Source organism: Cyphomyrmex costatus, unplaced genomic scaffold, assembly GCF_001594065.2.
Source record: "Cyphomyrmex costatus isolate MS0001 unplaced genomic scaffold, Ccosl1.0 scaffold100, whole genome shotgun sequence".
Classification (NCBI taxonomy): Eukaryota; Metazoa; Arthropoda; class Insecta; order Hymenoptera; family Formicidae; genus Cyphomyrmex; species Cyphomyrmex costatus.
Window position 1 is genome coordinate 79,835 of NW_017274955.1, and position 19,009 is coordinate 98,843.

General features: G+C 31.3%; 1 protein-coding gene across 1 annotated transcript in view; it reads right to left on the reverse strand.

Moving 5' to 3' along the window:
• LOC108771481 (aryl hydrocarbon receptor nuclear translocator 2) overlaps positions 1 to 12,128 on the reverse strand; it is a 70,411-nt gene extending 58,283 nt beyond the window's left edge. Inside the window, exon 1 of the mRNA XM_018536793.1 lies at positions 12,089 to 12,128. Within this exon, the coding sequence (XP_018392295.1) occupies positions 12,089 to 12,108 (20 nt within the window). The 5' untranslated portion in view covers positions 12,109 to 12,128. The remainder of the gene's footprint in view (positions 1 to 12,088) is intronic.
• Between the last annotated feature and the right edge of the window lie 6,881 nt (positions 12,129 to 19,009).

Consider the following 19,009-nt stretch of genomic DNA (forward strand, 5'->3'; position numbering starts at 1 on the left):
TTTGCTATCGATTTGTCCTCGACCGTGCAGGAATGCATACTACGGATTGACGAAAATAGTGCGTGATGGTATTCAGCAAATATTTACTTGAACCTCAAGAGATTATATTCAAGATCACTCGCACCAAGTCAATAGATTATAACGTACGATGTGAATTATGTTTGACAGAATTAAGGAAATCGTAACTTCCTGAACGGAAATTACGTTTTTCTTTTTTTCTGACGTCGTTAAAACGGGACATGAAATACCGAACAAACACGATATTATGATAATTATAACGCGATTAAAAATTGATATAACTTATTAAAAATATTATTACATATTCTAAAATAAAATTAATGTTAAAATAATATAATAAATGTTATATTTATATGTTACGCATGCTATTCATTTATATAATTTGTTTTGGTCTTTTAATCATTCGAAATATAATTCGCTGATAATACTTTGCACTTTACGAGATTACAATTATTATAACATCGTATTACGTTACGTTTATTAAACCATCCTCGACGATATGAAATTTATATTCAATCGTTGAACAAGCGAGACGGAAATTATTAGTAGTCTCTATGTTTCCTCGAGGTTCTGCGAGTAATTAATTAAATAAATTAACATACGTTGGAAAATACTCGGTAAAAGGAGGACATAGCTCGCGAATAAATCCTTTCCTTCCGTTTACTATTATGCAGCCATGTTCGTCTACTATTGATTAAATTAATTAAAATTCAGAAAATCTTACATAACTGATGGCTTTTTACGAATCTGCTATATTTTCTACAATACCATATCCTTCATACTATTATATTAAATGTTGAACTTAATTCCAGCTGTTTTTTCATCTCCAAAATTGATTTGTTTCGAAGGGAAGATGAACGAATACCTTAATCAAAGTAATTTCGGGGCAATCCATTCATCCACCCATTTTTGGACTTCTTGAGGTTGAGCGTTATTATGCAACAAAATGACTTTGTGTCGATTGTTGGCTACGGATGATCTTTTTTGCATCAATTCGTCACTCAATCGGCATAATTGCTGTTGGTAGCGATCAGCTGTAACGGTTTCATTTGGACGCAAGAGTTCGTATTACAGCACACCCTCCTAGTCCCACCAAATGCAGAGCAAGGTCTTATGCCCGTGAATATTCCTCTTCGGCGTTAAAGCGGAGGTTGGCCGGGATCCACCCATGATTTTTTCCGCTTAGGATTACCAAAATAAATCCATTTTTCATCGCCAGTCACGATGCGCCACAAAAAACTCTTTTTTTTTTGCCTGGCAAGCAAAGAAATCGCAATAGATAAACGATTCAAAATGGCATTTTCTGACAACTCATGTCGTAGCCATATCCCTTCCTTATGAATCTTTCCCATGGCATGCAAGCATTTTAAGAAGTCTTTAGAGTAACATTTAACGCTTTCGACAACTCTAAAAGCGTTTGAGCTGGATTCTCATCAAGCAATTCTTGCAGTTCGACATCTTCAAATTTTTTCGGCTGTCCTGGACATTCTTTGTCTCTCACATCAAAATCACCGTTTCGGAAGCATTCAAACCAAACTCTACATGTTCTTTCTGATGGAATTTCATCACCATACACTTCGGATAATAAGCGATGCACTTCAGCTGCGGTTTTCTTGAAGTCGAAGTAGTGAAGAAGCACATGTCGGAAAAACAGCTTATCGCGATTCATTTTCAATCGATTGGAAAATCTCTTTGGCGTCGAGAAATCTAACCTGTGAAGGTTGAATCACTTTCAGCAATGTCTAAACTACAAAAGACATACGACTTCATCATCGAAACTCGCCAGCGTTGGAGCCAGCACTCTCTAGCAGCGAGCGGCAGGAATTAAGTTCAACACCTAATATACATGTAGTATAGCATACAAAAGTCTTTCAATTATAGAATTTCAAGATCAATATGAAATTATAAATAAAAAAAGAATGATTGTTTTATACGTATATAATATAAATGTTTATGATTAATTGTCTACTTATATAATTTCTACATATTTAGGTAATAATTATAAAAAATATATACATAAGTGAAACTAATTCACTTAATAAATGCAACAAAAAATAAATTAAAAATTTTTGGTTGTTTTGTTTAAACTTTTAAAAAGTAAGAAGAATAAATCGAGGATATTTTTCTCAGACTTGTTAGAAAATATGAAGGACTTTATAGGAAATACATGCTCTACACAGAATAAGAACTCGCTCGAGGCTAGCAAGTTTCTTTAATCCTTTAAAGCAGCGTGAAATTAAAAAGATCAAAGTAGAACTAATTAAACTAACACGAGAGAGAGAGAGAGAGAGGGAGAGAGAGAGAGAGAGAGAGAGAGAGAGAGAGAGAGAGAATATTTGATTTTTTATGTGAAGAGAGAGAGAGAGAGAGAGATATCTGAAATATTTTCTTCGTTATGTGATAATTGTGTTTCTCATATTGATAAGAAAAGGAAACGTTTACCTTCTCGAGTAATACTTAAAAAAAGCGTGAAAATTGCGTAAGTCAACAAATTATTTCAAAATAATTTTCTTTTAAATATAAATGCTATTATGAAGGATTATTAGTTGATTTTCTCTCAATCCGAATACATTTAAAAATAATTTTGTAAGTTAATTTTTTATAAAAGAAACAAGAGATTAAGCAACCAAAAGATATTCTTCATTGCTATAATCTTTAAGTGTTGATCGCGAGAGCTTGCAGACACAAATAAGCTTCTTCCTCGAAGTAAATGTACTTATGCGATGATCGAACGCGATGCGAGGTACGTGAGTGGCGTAGCATAGCGCGGAACACCAATTCATACTTAGTCCATTTAGAAGGCGACGATTGGTCTCGTGTGTCATGAAAGTGAAGTGTGATTACATATCCAGTCGTGGTGCATTACCCTCTTCTGCCGAATGTAAGATAGAAAGAATGTACAGAAACTGAATAAAACAATTTAAAAAAATCAATTTTCGTTAAGTTTGTTAGTTAAACCAATTTCACCCAATATTATTTTCTCGAAAAATCAATGATCATATTTAAAACCAGAAAAAAGAGAGAAGCATGAAAAGAACAATCAATGATACATATCATACATAGAGATTTTACACATAAGTTTTTTTTTGCTAAATTGTCTATTTTTATATAACATAGGATTACTCTTTCTGCTGTATTATCTAATTACATCTAGCTGTCAGCTAATTTTATATACAGACATAGAATAATATAATATGTAACACCCTTTTATTATCGATTCTATAATTAGGTATCATTCTTTTCTTATAGCGAATTCAATTGGACGCACTAGTGCATGTTAAAGCTGTTGTACTCGTATACTGAATTAATCCATATAAAAGTAAAATGCAAATACTTTGAATTATAAAATACAGATTTTACTTAACAGCTTAATAAAATGTATTGAGGATTTTGTGATTTAATCCGTTTTTATATTTAATATTAAACATACATTTTTACTTCGATTTGTATATGATAGCTTTAATGTGCAGCAATCCGCACTAAATGCATCCAATCAAATTCGCTATTACAAAAGACTTAATTGATAAATTTTTATTACAGTTTAATTTTTAGCATCGAACATTTTAACAGTTAAAAACTATTTATAATAAAAAGTTTTTTTTTACTGCTAGATATACTTCTCACTATATAAAGTAAGCATTTTGATCATCTATATTAAGTATAATAGTGCATGACACATTGAAACTGGATGAAAGAGGATTATTTTACTTCACAGTTAGCAAGAATTTGATACCTACAGCGCGCCTTTTTAAACGCGTAGAATCAGTTCCTCTCAGCCTTCACCTCTAAATATGACTACGGCCACGGTTTGAAGGTCGCGAATCTCTACAGGTAATTTTAGTAATTTCGAACTGACCAGCGAGACTTAGGTAATAGTACAAATAGATTCAGCCAATGACTGTCGGTGAGTATGAATGAACTGCGAATGAGTGGTAGTCAGCAAACAAGACAACCGTTCAAGGTCTCTTTATTCTGAGAGTACTATTCAATTATTATAATTTCGAAGTAACATTAACCCTTTCGTTCCAGTCATCGCCAATTACTCATATCTTTTGTCTCCATTCGTAATATGCAAGCATGTACTTTAAAAGGAATTCTGAATTGTTGTTTCAGTTCATAGATATGTTTGAATTGTGATTTAAATCACCGAAAGGCTGCAAAACAAAGAATTTTCCATCCTATCCCTTATATTTATATTCAAAAATCTTCCTATAGCAATACATATTTGTACATTTGTATATTAGAATAAATAAAAAATAATAATTTATTTCGCCCGGATACTCATACTCATGCAATAACAATGAATGAATAATTGGTAATTACTGATTATTTATTCTATAACTACGTAAGTCAGATATCTTAACGCTGTTACTTGTTTACTGTAGCAATCTGATAACTCGCGTGTTTTCGACGCAGTTATATAAATCGATATTTTAGAATGGGAACGACCAACTGCAGTATAGAGATAAAAGAGATATTTGATATTTGTCTCACACAATGTCTCGACTTGCGCTTTTTGATTTACGGAACCACATCAAACGTTCTCATTTCAAAGTACTGATATAAAGAATTGTTGTTTTTAAATACAATACAAACCGTAGGTAACATGAAAACAACAAATATAAAAAAAATATAGTTACTGTAGAAAAGAAACCATGTGTATGTTTGTCAGCTTTTTAAAAACATATTTCTTTCTTAGAAACATCAAATATCTTTTGTATATTCTTTAGATCAGTGGTGCATAACCTGCGGCTGCGATCCGCTCGTGAATTTTTACGATCCGCCGGATCGTAGATGAAAATCATAAATAAAATCATATTTTCTATTTTACGCAAACAAAATAAACAATATGCAACTAGCAAGATTTTATCTATATCATAAAATAACCATTGAGAAATAATTCTTAAAGGTTGCATATCGCTTTAGATAATAATCAGATATTAATACATTCTCCTTTCTTTCCAGTCTAATCTGATCACGAGAGAGAGAGAGAGAGAGAGAGAGAGAGAGAAAAGTACCAAAGATAACATTAATTTCGAACTTAAATGCTGGTATATGACAATTGAAATAGTAAACGGATACTTATATACATCTTATACTTGTGCAAATGTTACGTAACGAGCAGAGAAATAAACATGCAAGATCGCATTAAATCTTGCCAGAGTGAAAATGTATCTTCAGCTTCCGAGTTAAATTCAATTCAAGAATTAAAATACGATTATTAGATAATGTCTTAGCAGTTAAAAGTTTTCAGTTATGAAAAACTTGAGTAAATTAGATAAGAGTCTTTATTCTTCCGTACGATCGCGAAGTAGATAATATTGTTAATACTTCATTAACTGTGATAGATTAAGTTTTTGTGTTGTTCGTGCCGATAATTAAACTTGTTAAATTAAAATTGATAATCCAAATATGATTCGACTTTGCAAAACAAATTGCAAAAACAAAATAAGAATTTGTGCAATAACACATTTTTGTTTCAATAATTTTAATATGTATATATAAAGCAGCAAACGATGGATTATGCAGCAATGTTTTATATTTATTAGATCGATTTCACGGGATCGATAGGTGGAACGAACGAGTGAACGAGTAAGGTACAGGCGATCATACATGAACATTGCAATCGAAATTATTTTTAACATAGGTATACAGGAAAGATAAATGCGAATGCAGGAAGAGACTCAGATTTGCAAATCAAAAAACCTCAAAATATAATTTGCAAATATCAACCAGTACGACAGGAATAGTGATCAGTGAAATAAATTACAGGTAAGTATATGTGAATTATATGTATTGTTTTTGCTAACTCTTTGTAACTTATAAAAAAATACGAAAACTTTTCAAGCTATAGGTAATCAATAAGAGCTGGCGACAAGGAATTAATTATCTTGTTAAAGATAATAAAGTTAATATTTTGAGAGATTTTTTGTATTAAATAATCAAAATATATTATTTTTCAATCATTTTAATAAATAACATTCTAACTTGTTTACTGAAAAATAATTAATTTTAACAATCAGAAGAAAAATATTCATGTATATTTATTCATGTATATTTATTCAAAACTAATTTAAATAGATGAAAAGTTTTGTTAAGATGTCTAAAAAATTAATCAGATATAGATCTGAAAATAAATTTAAATTATATCAAAAGAATTATGTAGAACGCTCGAACTGATTAAATAGAATATCAAATTCTTTTGTAACATTGCTTATTATGTTTCAGTTTTTACTTGAATTTTTAAATACTATAGATAAATTGTTCTTTTCATGTAGTAATGATGTGTTTTATTAATTAATAACGGTAAATTAAGAATAGAATCTTCGAAATGTTAGAACTATATTACAAAATTTTTTGCTTTCTATAACAGCTTTCTAGTGTATAAATAATCATCAAATTATATAACTCAGTTATCATTCACTATTACTTTTCATATTTTCTTGTTAATACTTTGTTCATCCTTTATTCATTTAAATTCATTCTTTCTTGAAACAATGACTAATTATTAAATAAATTACCAACATATATGTTCGTATATATAATTGCCAAATATAATACTACTAGTATAAGACTATATACCCTTTGCTCTTTTGGGTCTATACACGCGGTTTCTCTTGAGAGCATGCAAACGAGACAGGCTATCATTAATGTTATTATGTCGTTCCTTATAAAGGTCGTCGAGTTGAATTAATTCGCCATGCAAATCAAGCTATGGATTCAAAACCATACAGAACCATGTCGCGTTTGTCTTTATGCGGCAAATCGCTCGTTTCTTTGACGTAAAATTCGATCGAGAAAGCGGACGAGCACAGTCGTTTATTAGACTTCCATGAAGTATATCTTAATACGAATACTTAACTGTCAATGATGTAAAAACTTGTCGACTATCTAGAATTTTATATCGTCAGTAGTATATCAATCAATCTTCTGATATGATTTACAACCTTATATAATCAAAACATTAAAAAAAAAATACATTTTTGTTGCATTCTTAATTAAAAAATTTTTTTTTCCATATAATTTATTTTTTCTAAATTATTCTTCGGTTATACAAAATATAAATTTAACAAATATGCAAATAACTACATTTGTGTATGCAGTGAATTAAAAATTTTAAAGCAAAATATATCATAAAAAATATCTTTACATTTTTAAGTTGTTAACACATCTTTTTTACTAGAACCTTATAATTCTCAAAGATAAGTGACATTTTCTGATAATATTTTAGAACTTTTTTATAGGTTTTCAGAAGATAAGATGTAAGTCACATCTGAACTAGAATGAAAAAACGTAGCTGGACATTTTGAATAGTCGTGAAAAAGATAAAAACTTTGGATTATTCATATTTTCTCGTTTTTACATATATCATTTTTAAACTAAAACAAAGAGTAAACGATTAGATAATCTCGAAAATAATAAAATCTTCACAATACAACCTTCTTTACACGTTAATCACGTAGTTCTATTTTCAATAGTCGTCAGTTTCTACAGTAGTTCGATAACGTTTCACGTGTGACACTTGAGTTCCTATACTTTCAATGCTATTTTGTTCTTAAACTTATCATTTTTCTGAAGGTAGCTATGTGCAATAAATACGTTATCATATTTGCAAGTCAAACTGTCATGAATAGTGGGATAAATTATAAGTTTTGAATAATATCAGACACCAGTACGTAATATAACCTGTTTTATAAACAAAGTATCTTTTAAGACTGTAGTATGAATACCTACATAACAATTAGGAAATGAAAGCCTTAAATAAACTGGATCTTTAGTATTTAAAATTCGGTATAAATTTATATACATATCCGATCTTACAAATTGCGCTCCAAATTTTCAATTTTAAAACGCAAAATCCTAACAGAACTCTAGAATAATAATATCACAAATTGAATTAATAAACAATTTAATAATAGTGTTCTTATAGGCATAGAGATATTCATAATCTGATGCTAACAAGCATCTTAAATCTGTAAATAATTTTATCACAAAAAATATTACGCTGAAAAACAATACGTTTTTTATTTTGAATTCTAAAAATAAAAATTCCTTCCTATTCACAATAAACTAATTAATTTATATTATATAATAACTTTAATAAACTTTGATTCTGTTACAGCCATTTCATTTATTTTTTATTTCAAACTATAAATTCTTCAATATATTTACAACGTAATTATAAAAAAACATTACAAGCGTACTGTGACGTTAAAAAAAATATAAATTTTACTGACAAAAAAAAGACTTGATTTAGATACGATTTTTTTAATACATTATATTAATAGTTTTGTTAATCATTAATGCAGTAGATAATTCATAATAAAATTATATTAACTTTTAATACTATCATTAATGTAGCTATGAAAACATTGCTCGTATAATAAATAATAAGGTAAGTTAAATAATAAATGAAGTTATTTTTATGAATTAATACTTTATAAAGTTTAAATTCTACATTTATTGTATTACTTCCGTACGCAAAAAAAGAAATAATCACGTATAAAGTTGTAAAACTAAAAGTGCAACATTGTATTCTTTCAATAAATTATTTCCGTTGATTTTTTATCAGATATATATAATTGGACCATAAACATATGCGTTGACACACGGTAGTGAAAGATTGGAAAGGCGGAAGCACTGGTACAATAACGTTTGAATGAAAACACGACCGGTTTTGGAGATACCGTAAAAATTTTTTGATGACTGACAAAAGTTGAGAGGCAAACAAATAATCTTAAAATATAGTAGAATGTAAAGAAATGAGATAAAATTGTCACAATTTGTCCAACAATTGGGTCATGTCTACGAAGTGGTACAAATGTGTGACAATTTTAAATATTAAGTTTTTGATGATAATGTGTTACTCTAAATAATTTTTTAAGCAATTTTTCATATTATTTAGAAAATAAGTATTATATAATTTATTCATATTAAAAATGATACTTTTGTAAAAAAAAATTTCGTTTATGGATAATCGTCCATTTATTAGGACATTCACACATATGCGTGTATCAATTATTGGACATTCCTTAGCGTACCTGTCTACTGAATGATTAAAAAACATATTTTGTATATATTACATAGAAAACTTTATATAAAACTTCACTAATTACAATTTCGATAAACTTTTTTGTACAATCTTGATTGATAAGTAAGTAAAATGCGATTCTCTTCTATAATAAAAAAATTGCTTGTTATTTGTCCAATAATTGGGTCATACTTTTGTGGATACAGAGACACGTCACATTTTTTGTCCAATAATTAGGACATTTGAATCATATTATATTTATGACTAAATACAATTTATAATAAACGCAAATAACATATTTGATAATGGATTTAGTTTCAGAAAACATCCATTCTTACTAAGCATGTATAATAAACTAAAATTTTAATGTTTCTAAAGTTTAAATAAATGATTTCGTAGTGCAATTCCTTAACTGTCCTATTGGACCGGTTATTACCGGTACATTTACCTTATGTGTTCGATATTCGCGCTCATGTGAAAGTAAAGAATTACTGAAATAGTTTGACGCTAGAGAAAGAGAACTATGCATTCATGAATAAATTTATTCATGGCAAAATATTTTTGCGACGGTACATTGGTTGTATATACTTAATTAAATAGAATAGAGTAAACCCGGTATATACGCCACACCTATCGAAAACTTAATTTATCAATTATTATTTACTATGTTTAAAGCAAATTAATTATACAAATAAAAACTTTGTACCATCTACTACTGTAAAAAAAATATTAGAAATCCAAAATAATTTATTTTCCATATTAAAAAGTAACTTTTTCAAACCCCTGCATTTTTGCCATTTATCCCATAGGGGGGGGATAATATGGCCACTCATATATAATTCATAAGAAAATCATAAATAATCTATAAATAAGATGTAAAATGACGACGTAACTTGCATTGTTTATTAATATATGACAATTTTTATTGTTCAGAATAAAAATTGGAATACAATAGGACTTGATACAATTTTCCAAAATTGCTTCAAATCTTTGAAAATAATCTTTAAACGTTTAAGATTTATCAACATTTATGCATTAATGCAAAATATATATTGTTAGAATTAACAAAAACTTCTTAAATAGAGCGTCTGTGCTGCGGCACAGCATTCCGCTTGCTAAAAATGCCGTATATCCCAAATAGATGGGATATATATGACAACTAATTAAACAAACAATACAGGAGCAAAGCACTTGTATTTTGCTATACAACATGCTTTACTATTCCTCTACACATATGTACTGCAAAATAACCACTAAGTCTTTTACACGCTCTATAATAATCATTTTATGTAGATTATAAATTATGATGGCACTACTTATTACAGTAAAAAAATCGATTTAACTCGCAATAATTTCATTAATATTAACAGTAAAAAACTGAAATCATAACATAATACTAATATACCATAAAGGCATGTAACAAAGTAATTAACAGAAAATTATCCCCACTCCTTCTATTTTTTCTGACTTCTGCGGCGTATTTCCTGACGCGGCGTATATACCGGGTTTACCCTAAAAACCAAGGTCTTATGAGTCATTAAAATATACAAATTGATATAATATATATCAAAGTTGTTAATATTTTGTACTTTTTTAAATGCGTTAGGAGTAACGGATGCGAGTATGTTCATACACATATATTCTCACATACAGAATTATTTTACTTTCACATGAGCGCGAATATCGAACACATAAATGTACCGGTTATTGGACAGTTAAGGAATTGTACAACGAAATCATTTATTTAAACTTTAGAAACATTAAAATTTTCTGTAATAATTCTTCTATATCGCGTAATTATGTTGACTCCTTTTTCTACAACGTTTTAAATTGAGTTAATTATTAGTGTTATTAATTACTATATTTACGAGTCGTCATAATAAAATATAAATATCGACTAAGCCTTGTTTTTATTAAAAATATTAATACAAACGAATTATTGCTTATTAGTATAGCAAAATAAAATATATACACACATATATCCAATTTTGATTATTTATCGACACTCAATTTTAAAGGGAAAAAAAACAGATTAATCAAATTATTCTCAAAAAAAGATTGACAATTTCATATATTTGAATTTTTAAGTTCTAGAACAATTACAAATAAATGATAAATTGTCTCAAGACTTTCTTTAAAAAAGGCTAATTCCAAATTGATCAAATAAATTAACGTCATTAAATTAACGATCTGAGATTCTGAAATATTCTCCATTTGGATACGATTCATAGAACGTAAGAACACCTCATTATCATTCGCTACATATACGCATGGTAAGGCTAAAGGTAAAATGCCAATAAAATTATACTATTCACTGTTAAATTCACAATGTGAAATTATATCCAATTTGAATTTCATTTCTATATAGATCACTACTGTCCTTATATTCAATACATCGTTAATTTAATTAAAACAATGGAGTTAAACAATTCAACTCAAGAAACTCGAGAAATTAAGTTTGACTCAAATTTAGTTTATTACTTAAGTGCATATGTTAACATGGATGTTGTTTCTTTGGAGACTAACCACTGCAGAAATGGATTAAGTTACATTTTGACACTCATATGAAAGTTAAAAATAACAAAATGTTATTTAACTCAAAGGATTAATTGTGTTATCATTGCTTCTTAGATATCTAACAGAGTTGATTATAATGTCTATAATAGAAAAAAAATGAAATTTCCGTTAAATGAAAAATGAAAAGATGGGTTTTTTACTCTATAAAGCTTTACTCTCTATTCTTTCGAATGGCATCTTACTACAAAGAGTAAAAATTGAACCAATCTTGAAAGATACAATCATTAAAAGAGAGATTTCACTCTTCGGAGTTGTTCTAAATGTTTAAAATCAGGAGACACGGTAATTTGTAAGCGCGATTAGAGATATGGAAGAACTATCTTCGTGACGTTATTGGGGTGACGAAGGTTAATAAATTTCGCGACACGCTCGATTCAAATCCGAGCGTTGATACCTATCCGCATATCCGTTCACCTTGATACACCCGGCGACTTTATCTCGTAATAAGACAACGAGACTGACCTTGGTACCGGCAAATCCATAATGGTAGCGCGATGATGCTGATGATGTTGCTGCTGATGTGGCGCGTGGTTATCCGTGCCGATGATCCCTGGGTGGAGAGTCTGTTGCGGATGTTGAGCGGGCAAACCCCTCAAAAACGCTTGCTGATGCTGTTGTTGTTGCTGCTGCCACATTCCGTATACTTCGAGATGCATTTATGGATAAATAAATATACGTCTTCTAAAGGAAAAAAAAACGAGTTCTCTCATCCGTTTGCCCGTACAAAGTACGTTCGCCCGTCATCGTTGGCCATTGTAAGTCGCAAACTTTTCAATTCGCTTTCTCTATCCGTCGATATTGTCTCACAATTTTTATGTCACAAAGATAACGACGATTGTTACCGCGGCTCGTCTTTATCCGCGATTTATTCAACAATCACTCGTTTGCACCGGTAAACATAGGTCGCAGTTCGCAGCAGGTGTGCCTGTCTGCAGGCGTCGTTCGCCATATTGGAGAACGGCAAGCGTTCGATGACGCTACGTCAGTAACGATGTCTCTCGGCCGTCTTATCGCAACGGCGACGGCTTCTTGTTTGCCGGCCGAATTAAAATTAGCTGGTTAGTCGGTGATTAATCGCGGTCGCTCGATAGCTTATTCGCGCGGCGATAATCCTCCGGCCTTGCCTATATCTGACAAATGTTACGAGAAGTCTAGCTTGATCGATCGATCGATCGATCGATCCGTCAAGCATGTGTCGGCTTCAAATGTTCCGTCGTTCCTGTGGGAATCTGTTGTCGCGATGTTATCCCGTTCCGGGTTTCTCTCGACGAAGGTCAATCGTAGAGTATTCTTTGACGTATCTGAACTTTCCTCCCTGTAGATTTCACGCACGAGTATCCATTCTGCTAAAACTCGCAAGAACCGAAACTAAGTTCGTCATATGACGATGTTTACGCGATTTCGATCGATCCCATCGAAGAATCTGTTGATGACAGCTTGACACATGCAGGCGTGCGCGCGCACGTGATTGTTGTTGGAGCAGAGAAGCTATACACTCGTCGCTCGTGACACGCTCGCGCCGGAAGTCGACACCGGCCTTGACACCGTCTTACAGATTAGAGACAAATCTTGAGGAATGCGATTACGAAGCCGTGGGCTTCTCGATGATCGCGATGCAGAAATCGTAAATGCGATCTGTCTATCCGTCCTTCCTCCGGTATTACGCAGAGAAATATGCTACGTAGTGACACGAGGCGCGAACTCGCCGCCGGTGGCCTTGACACAGTATACGGAACGGTGTCCACTGTGGAGTGACGATTTATTCCTATAACACCGTGTCCGAACACAGTGGTCAGTGTTGTTTCGCGCAATTTATACGCGATGCACTGTGTGTATTTTTAAAGGTCAACCCGCTGTGCCGGCACAACGCGACGCCGTCGTTGTTTCGCTCCGTTCGTCGGCGTCACCTGTTTACTACTCGCCGCCGTTCGCAACGTCGCAGGTAAGACACGGCCGCCGATACAGCGCAGCCACGCACGCGCTCGCGTGTGCGCGCGGGAAACTGCGTTTTTTATTCGCAAGCAAACAATTACGCGCTGCCAGCAACGCGTCGGAACGACGGCATTGTTCACCTTACGCGCGGGTATCCGCGAAACTTGGCGAAACTGTCAAGCCGTTGAACGTCACACGGCTCTACCCGAGATTGGGAATAGAGAGACGAAAGAAGAGCGCGCAAGAGAGAGAAGGAAAGAGAGCGTACCGGCAAGACTGCAAGTTACGACAGTCCGACCTCAACTGCCAATACTGCCATGCGAACGCTACCCCCACTCCCCGTAAGCAATCAGCGCTTTCCCCCCACGCGGAGACGACCAATCGTTCCCCTCGTCTTCTCCCGCCGCTCGTCCATTCGTGCGCCTGGCGTGATAACAATACGTTAGTAGGCAACGCTCACACTGACAGGTCAGCGATAAGAGAGAAGTTTAGAACGCATGTATGTTGTGTGTGTGTGTGTATATAAAATGAAGCTAATTCCTTCTTTCTTCCTCTTTTGCCGAATTCTTACGCGTTCGTGTAATGTGCTTTCGTTAAACCCCGCTCACAATAGACGAGTTACATGTATTTTGAACACGTAAAATATAAGAATATTAATATGTATGACTTTATAACGTCACATAATATTATTATTTAATTATAAAGATTTGTAGACTTTATAATATTGTAATATTATAATTTAAAATTATATATAGACAATTATTTGCAAGTTTTTAAGATGCTTATTAGCTTTACTATTAAAATGGACAATCAATCTAATTTGAGATATTAATTCCACAGCTTCAGTTGTGATTTGCGTCTCAAATCCGACAAACCTTATCAGTGCGAAATTTATAAAACTAAAATAATATTGTATATATGTTTACTTTCTATTTCCCTTAAGCAAGTAGTTTATTATTAGAAACATTTGTTTTCAATATTACTAGGGCTTCAGTCTTTCGAACGATGAGCTATTGCGAGGATTTTATGTGACTTTTATGATAGATATATATATATATATATATATATACAAAGTCATAAACAAAAAGTGTTAAAAGCAACCATCTAAATCGATGTCGCAGAGAATGCAAAGGTCGATGTTTAAAAAACAAACTGCGCAGTTTGTTAAAATTTCATCAGTGTAGAGGAATGTTGATATACTTTTCGCTCTAAACGATGTAACAAACGGAAGCATTGAATTTCCGATCTACCCAATACGACGACCTGATACTTGCGATTTTTTTTCAATTGCATATGCTTCGTGTTTCAAATGAACGGGCAAATAAAATTTGCAAATGTGATTCTCGAAACAGTAATCGCGGTATAACCGCGCACATGCACGTAGTAATATTCGATAAGGTTTCATTTTACGTAACAATTTACATACATTTATCGCTGCGAACATCAATAATTTATATTTTCATTGCCTAATTTTGCTCTCCTTTTATTATCGTTCAAAGTAAATATTCATTTATAACCCTTTTATTGCGGTATACAGTCAAAATCGCGTGAGAGAGATATCGAGTTAGTTTCTTATATTTGTCCGTGCAAATAAGAGATATAGACTGCGATTCGATGTATCGTGTAATTTTCTATACGGATAGTGAACGTCACGAATATCAACTAACTTGTCCATTGTGTGCATGCAGATATTCTGTTGATTATATCGTTCTCATTTTAGATGCAAAAAAGAAATGTTTTATCATGTTCGTTAAAAATAAGTGTTGCCGAGATATTTGTATTCTCTTGTAACATTATGTGGTACTCTAATAAAAATATTTCGTTTTTTCGTACTCAAATTATGTAATTATATTATTAATTATTTCATGACAACATTGAAAATAAAATATTACAAGATAATTAGATGTTCTCGGAATCAAGACTTTTAGTAGATACTATTATTATTATTGAAGTATAATTATTGATGAATCAGAGAAAATTAATTGTATTGGAATGTGTACCTGTATATACAACTTTAACTTTATATTTTTTTCACTTTAATCAAATATTAGGAATTGCATAAAATAATTGTAAAATATTTTAAAAAATTGAAATTCGCACGTGTGTTCATAAAAAAAAAAAGAAAAAATAGATAACACAAAAGGGATAAAATATTTTTTTGTCAATTTTAAAGCTATGTTTAAATAATAAATGCGAAAACTTTGACAAGGTTCGATATATCGTTCAACAATTCAAAAAGCGAAATCCTTTTGATTAACCATGTTGCAATTCCGACAAGTTGATGAAATATTGGAATATGCTGCACTTACAGCCGATTAATTAACCAAAAAGCAGATTATCTAGAGAGATTGTATTCGTAAGCAGCTATAATTGAATTAACAGTAAACTCTACTTTTGTAATGTAACTTCATCACTGAAATAGAATAGCTCTTCACCTTCTCGAATCAACATGCTCACTCGTGTGCGCACGGAATGCTTTTTGCGCAATCGAGTTGAGAGAAAATATATTGAGAAAATGTTTAGTATTTAACTATATTGCATAGTAAAACAATTAGGAGCTGAATGTTTGTTACTGCTATAATATTAATAACAATTATTTATATTTATTCAACCAAAAAATATATAGTTGGCATCGAAAATGATTATAAATTAAGTTAAATTATAGCAAATGTAACCATTTCTTCTCTCAACGTAGAAAGCAATCTCTGTATTTTTTTTTACAATAAATTAATTTAAACTTTGACATGTAATCTTTACTTTAAAATTTATAATTGGCACAGAAAGTGACTATAAATTATAGTTAAATTACGATAACTGCAACCATTTTTTCTCTCAATGTAGAAAGTAATCTCTATAGGTATTTTTCTTGAATGAGCTAATTTAAACTTTGACGTGTAACCATTACATATGTACAGCTTCGCTTTAAAATTCAATTAATCATGATTATTTGCCCAATTTTATTAAATTTTTTTCTCTTCGTGCCGCAATTTTACTATTACAAATAACATCATACATTCTCATGCTAAAAAAGAACATATCAGTAAAACACGATTCGTTCTCGATACGTCAAATATTGTGGCTCCAATGCACATGTAAGTTAAAAAATTGGTGTGATAAACATTATTTAGATAACTAACAACCAATAGAAAACAATCCATATTTAATTTATATAATAATTATGACAATTTTTAGTTACACAAAAAATTAAAATTCAAAATGTACAGAATGTACTCTTATCGCATGTATTATTACCCTCGTTACATCACAACAAAGGAGAAGTAATTATTAGCATGCCAATCCAAAATGTGACAATTTTCATTTGACTTACCCATATGAACTGGTGCTTTCAGATACGGACGCGGCATACGGAGAGGTCGTGCCAGCGTCATCCTCGTCCACGTCATCCTTCATTTTTCACAGCTTTTCTGCACATCAAAATGCTTTGTTAATTTAAAACTGTTACATTATTGATAAAATTGTGTAAGCACGCGAAATGCAATAACGCAACCTTTACAAGTAATTACATTTAGTAGAGACCGAGTTATGAGAGTACTTAACTCAATTTATCGTACAAACTCAATCTTGTTTTCACATTTTGCATGAAGAATTTATAAACTTTAGGATGGTCACTGCACACATTAATGTAAGATACTTTGTAATAACAAAAAAGTTTCTAATTAAATGTAAATTGAAAAAGTTATTATACTTTAACAATTTTGGACATTTTTTTTTATTATAATACAGTTACGTAGCCTCATTAGTGCAGCGACGAGTGTCATCTCTATAATATATATTCTACGATAAATAAATCGCACAAAAAATCAATCGAACTTTTTATATTTAAAACATTTGCTATTAGAGCAAATAGAAAAGAGTTCAATTGCAAAATACTTATTTGTGCATACGCTCTTAAATATTTATCTAATAGTTTCTTGACAATTTATTTACGCGCGTTGCAATTAAATTGTGATAAAAGCAAACGTGAATAAAACTGTAATTTCTCAAATATCTAATAAGAGATTTATGATATTCAATACATAATATAACAGTATATATTCAGATATATAATAATAAATTCTATTTTTCAAGGGGAGTCAATGCAAAAATGATAAGTGACACATCGTCATCAATCGAATGATACAATTAATCGCTCATGATGCATGTAACTTTAAATTGATTCAATATAGGCTTGTTACATAATAAAAATAGTATGAGTGTAGAAGAGTGCAAGTTTTGATGATTGGTTATATAAATAATATTGAGATATCTTAATCGTACGTATACATATATAGCATGTAAATACAATGGCAAATCAAAAATAAATTAATGATTATTAATGATTATTAAAAATTAATTTAATTAAATATCAATGATTCTAGTGTTGTTGAAATATTATAATATAAAATAATACGTTTTAAAAATTACATTGATCTAATTTTAGGACTAATATAACATTTTTTAAATAGGTATATGTAAAAATACTTTAAAATCTTTTGTAACATGAAAGATAAATATAATTAAAAAAGTGCACAACAATCCATATTCAATGTATATTATTCATATTTATTTTTATCTTTATTTTTTGTCTTATTATTTATATTTAGTACATTTCCTAATTTTAGATAAAAATAATTCTCTCTCTCTCTCTACTTTATTTTATATCTATATTTATTTCTATATTTCTGCTTTCTCTTTCATTACCTAGAATGTTTCTAATTTTAGTTGGAAATAAATTTTGTCAAGTCTTAATCAAATTTTATTTATTTTATCAAATAAATAAATATTAAGTAAACTACAAATTCCTAGATTGCACTGTATATTGTACATATGTATTTTAACAAGTTGTGAAATCCGATTTATTTTACTATCGAAATAAATGACAAACCAAACGGATGTTAAAATTGAAAACTCGCCAGGTCCGAGCTACGACTTTCACCTTGGATATAATCTCACGCCCAGAATGAACTTTATAGATTCGCTAGTTCTACGTGACAGACAGAATTTATCGTTGATCGCGCTTCGTTGCTCTGTGAACGCGCGCGAGCGTGAACACGAATCGAATTTGCGATTTGTCGCAGCGCACAAAATGCCGATCCGATGCTGGATTGACCGACATTTGGCGAACCGGTAAAATCAACACGATTCAGACCGCGAATAAACCACGTTGTGTAGAACGGTCGCACGTCTCGCGTGTACGGATAACAATGTTAATTCGTGACAATCGTGCGGCTCAGGATCAAGGGTGGTCTTTGTTCATGGTCACGCAAGTTTCCATCACAACTGCAGATTATAACGTGTATGTGATCCTGAGCACACTGCACGCGAAACTCCACGTTTTCAGCATCAGAGATACTATAGTTCTGTTGGGGTGATAGATTCCATCATATTGAGATTTTGAAATGTGTGATATTTATGGAGAACCGAAGGTGAAACCTTCGCGGATATTTAGAT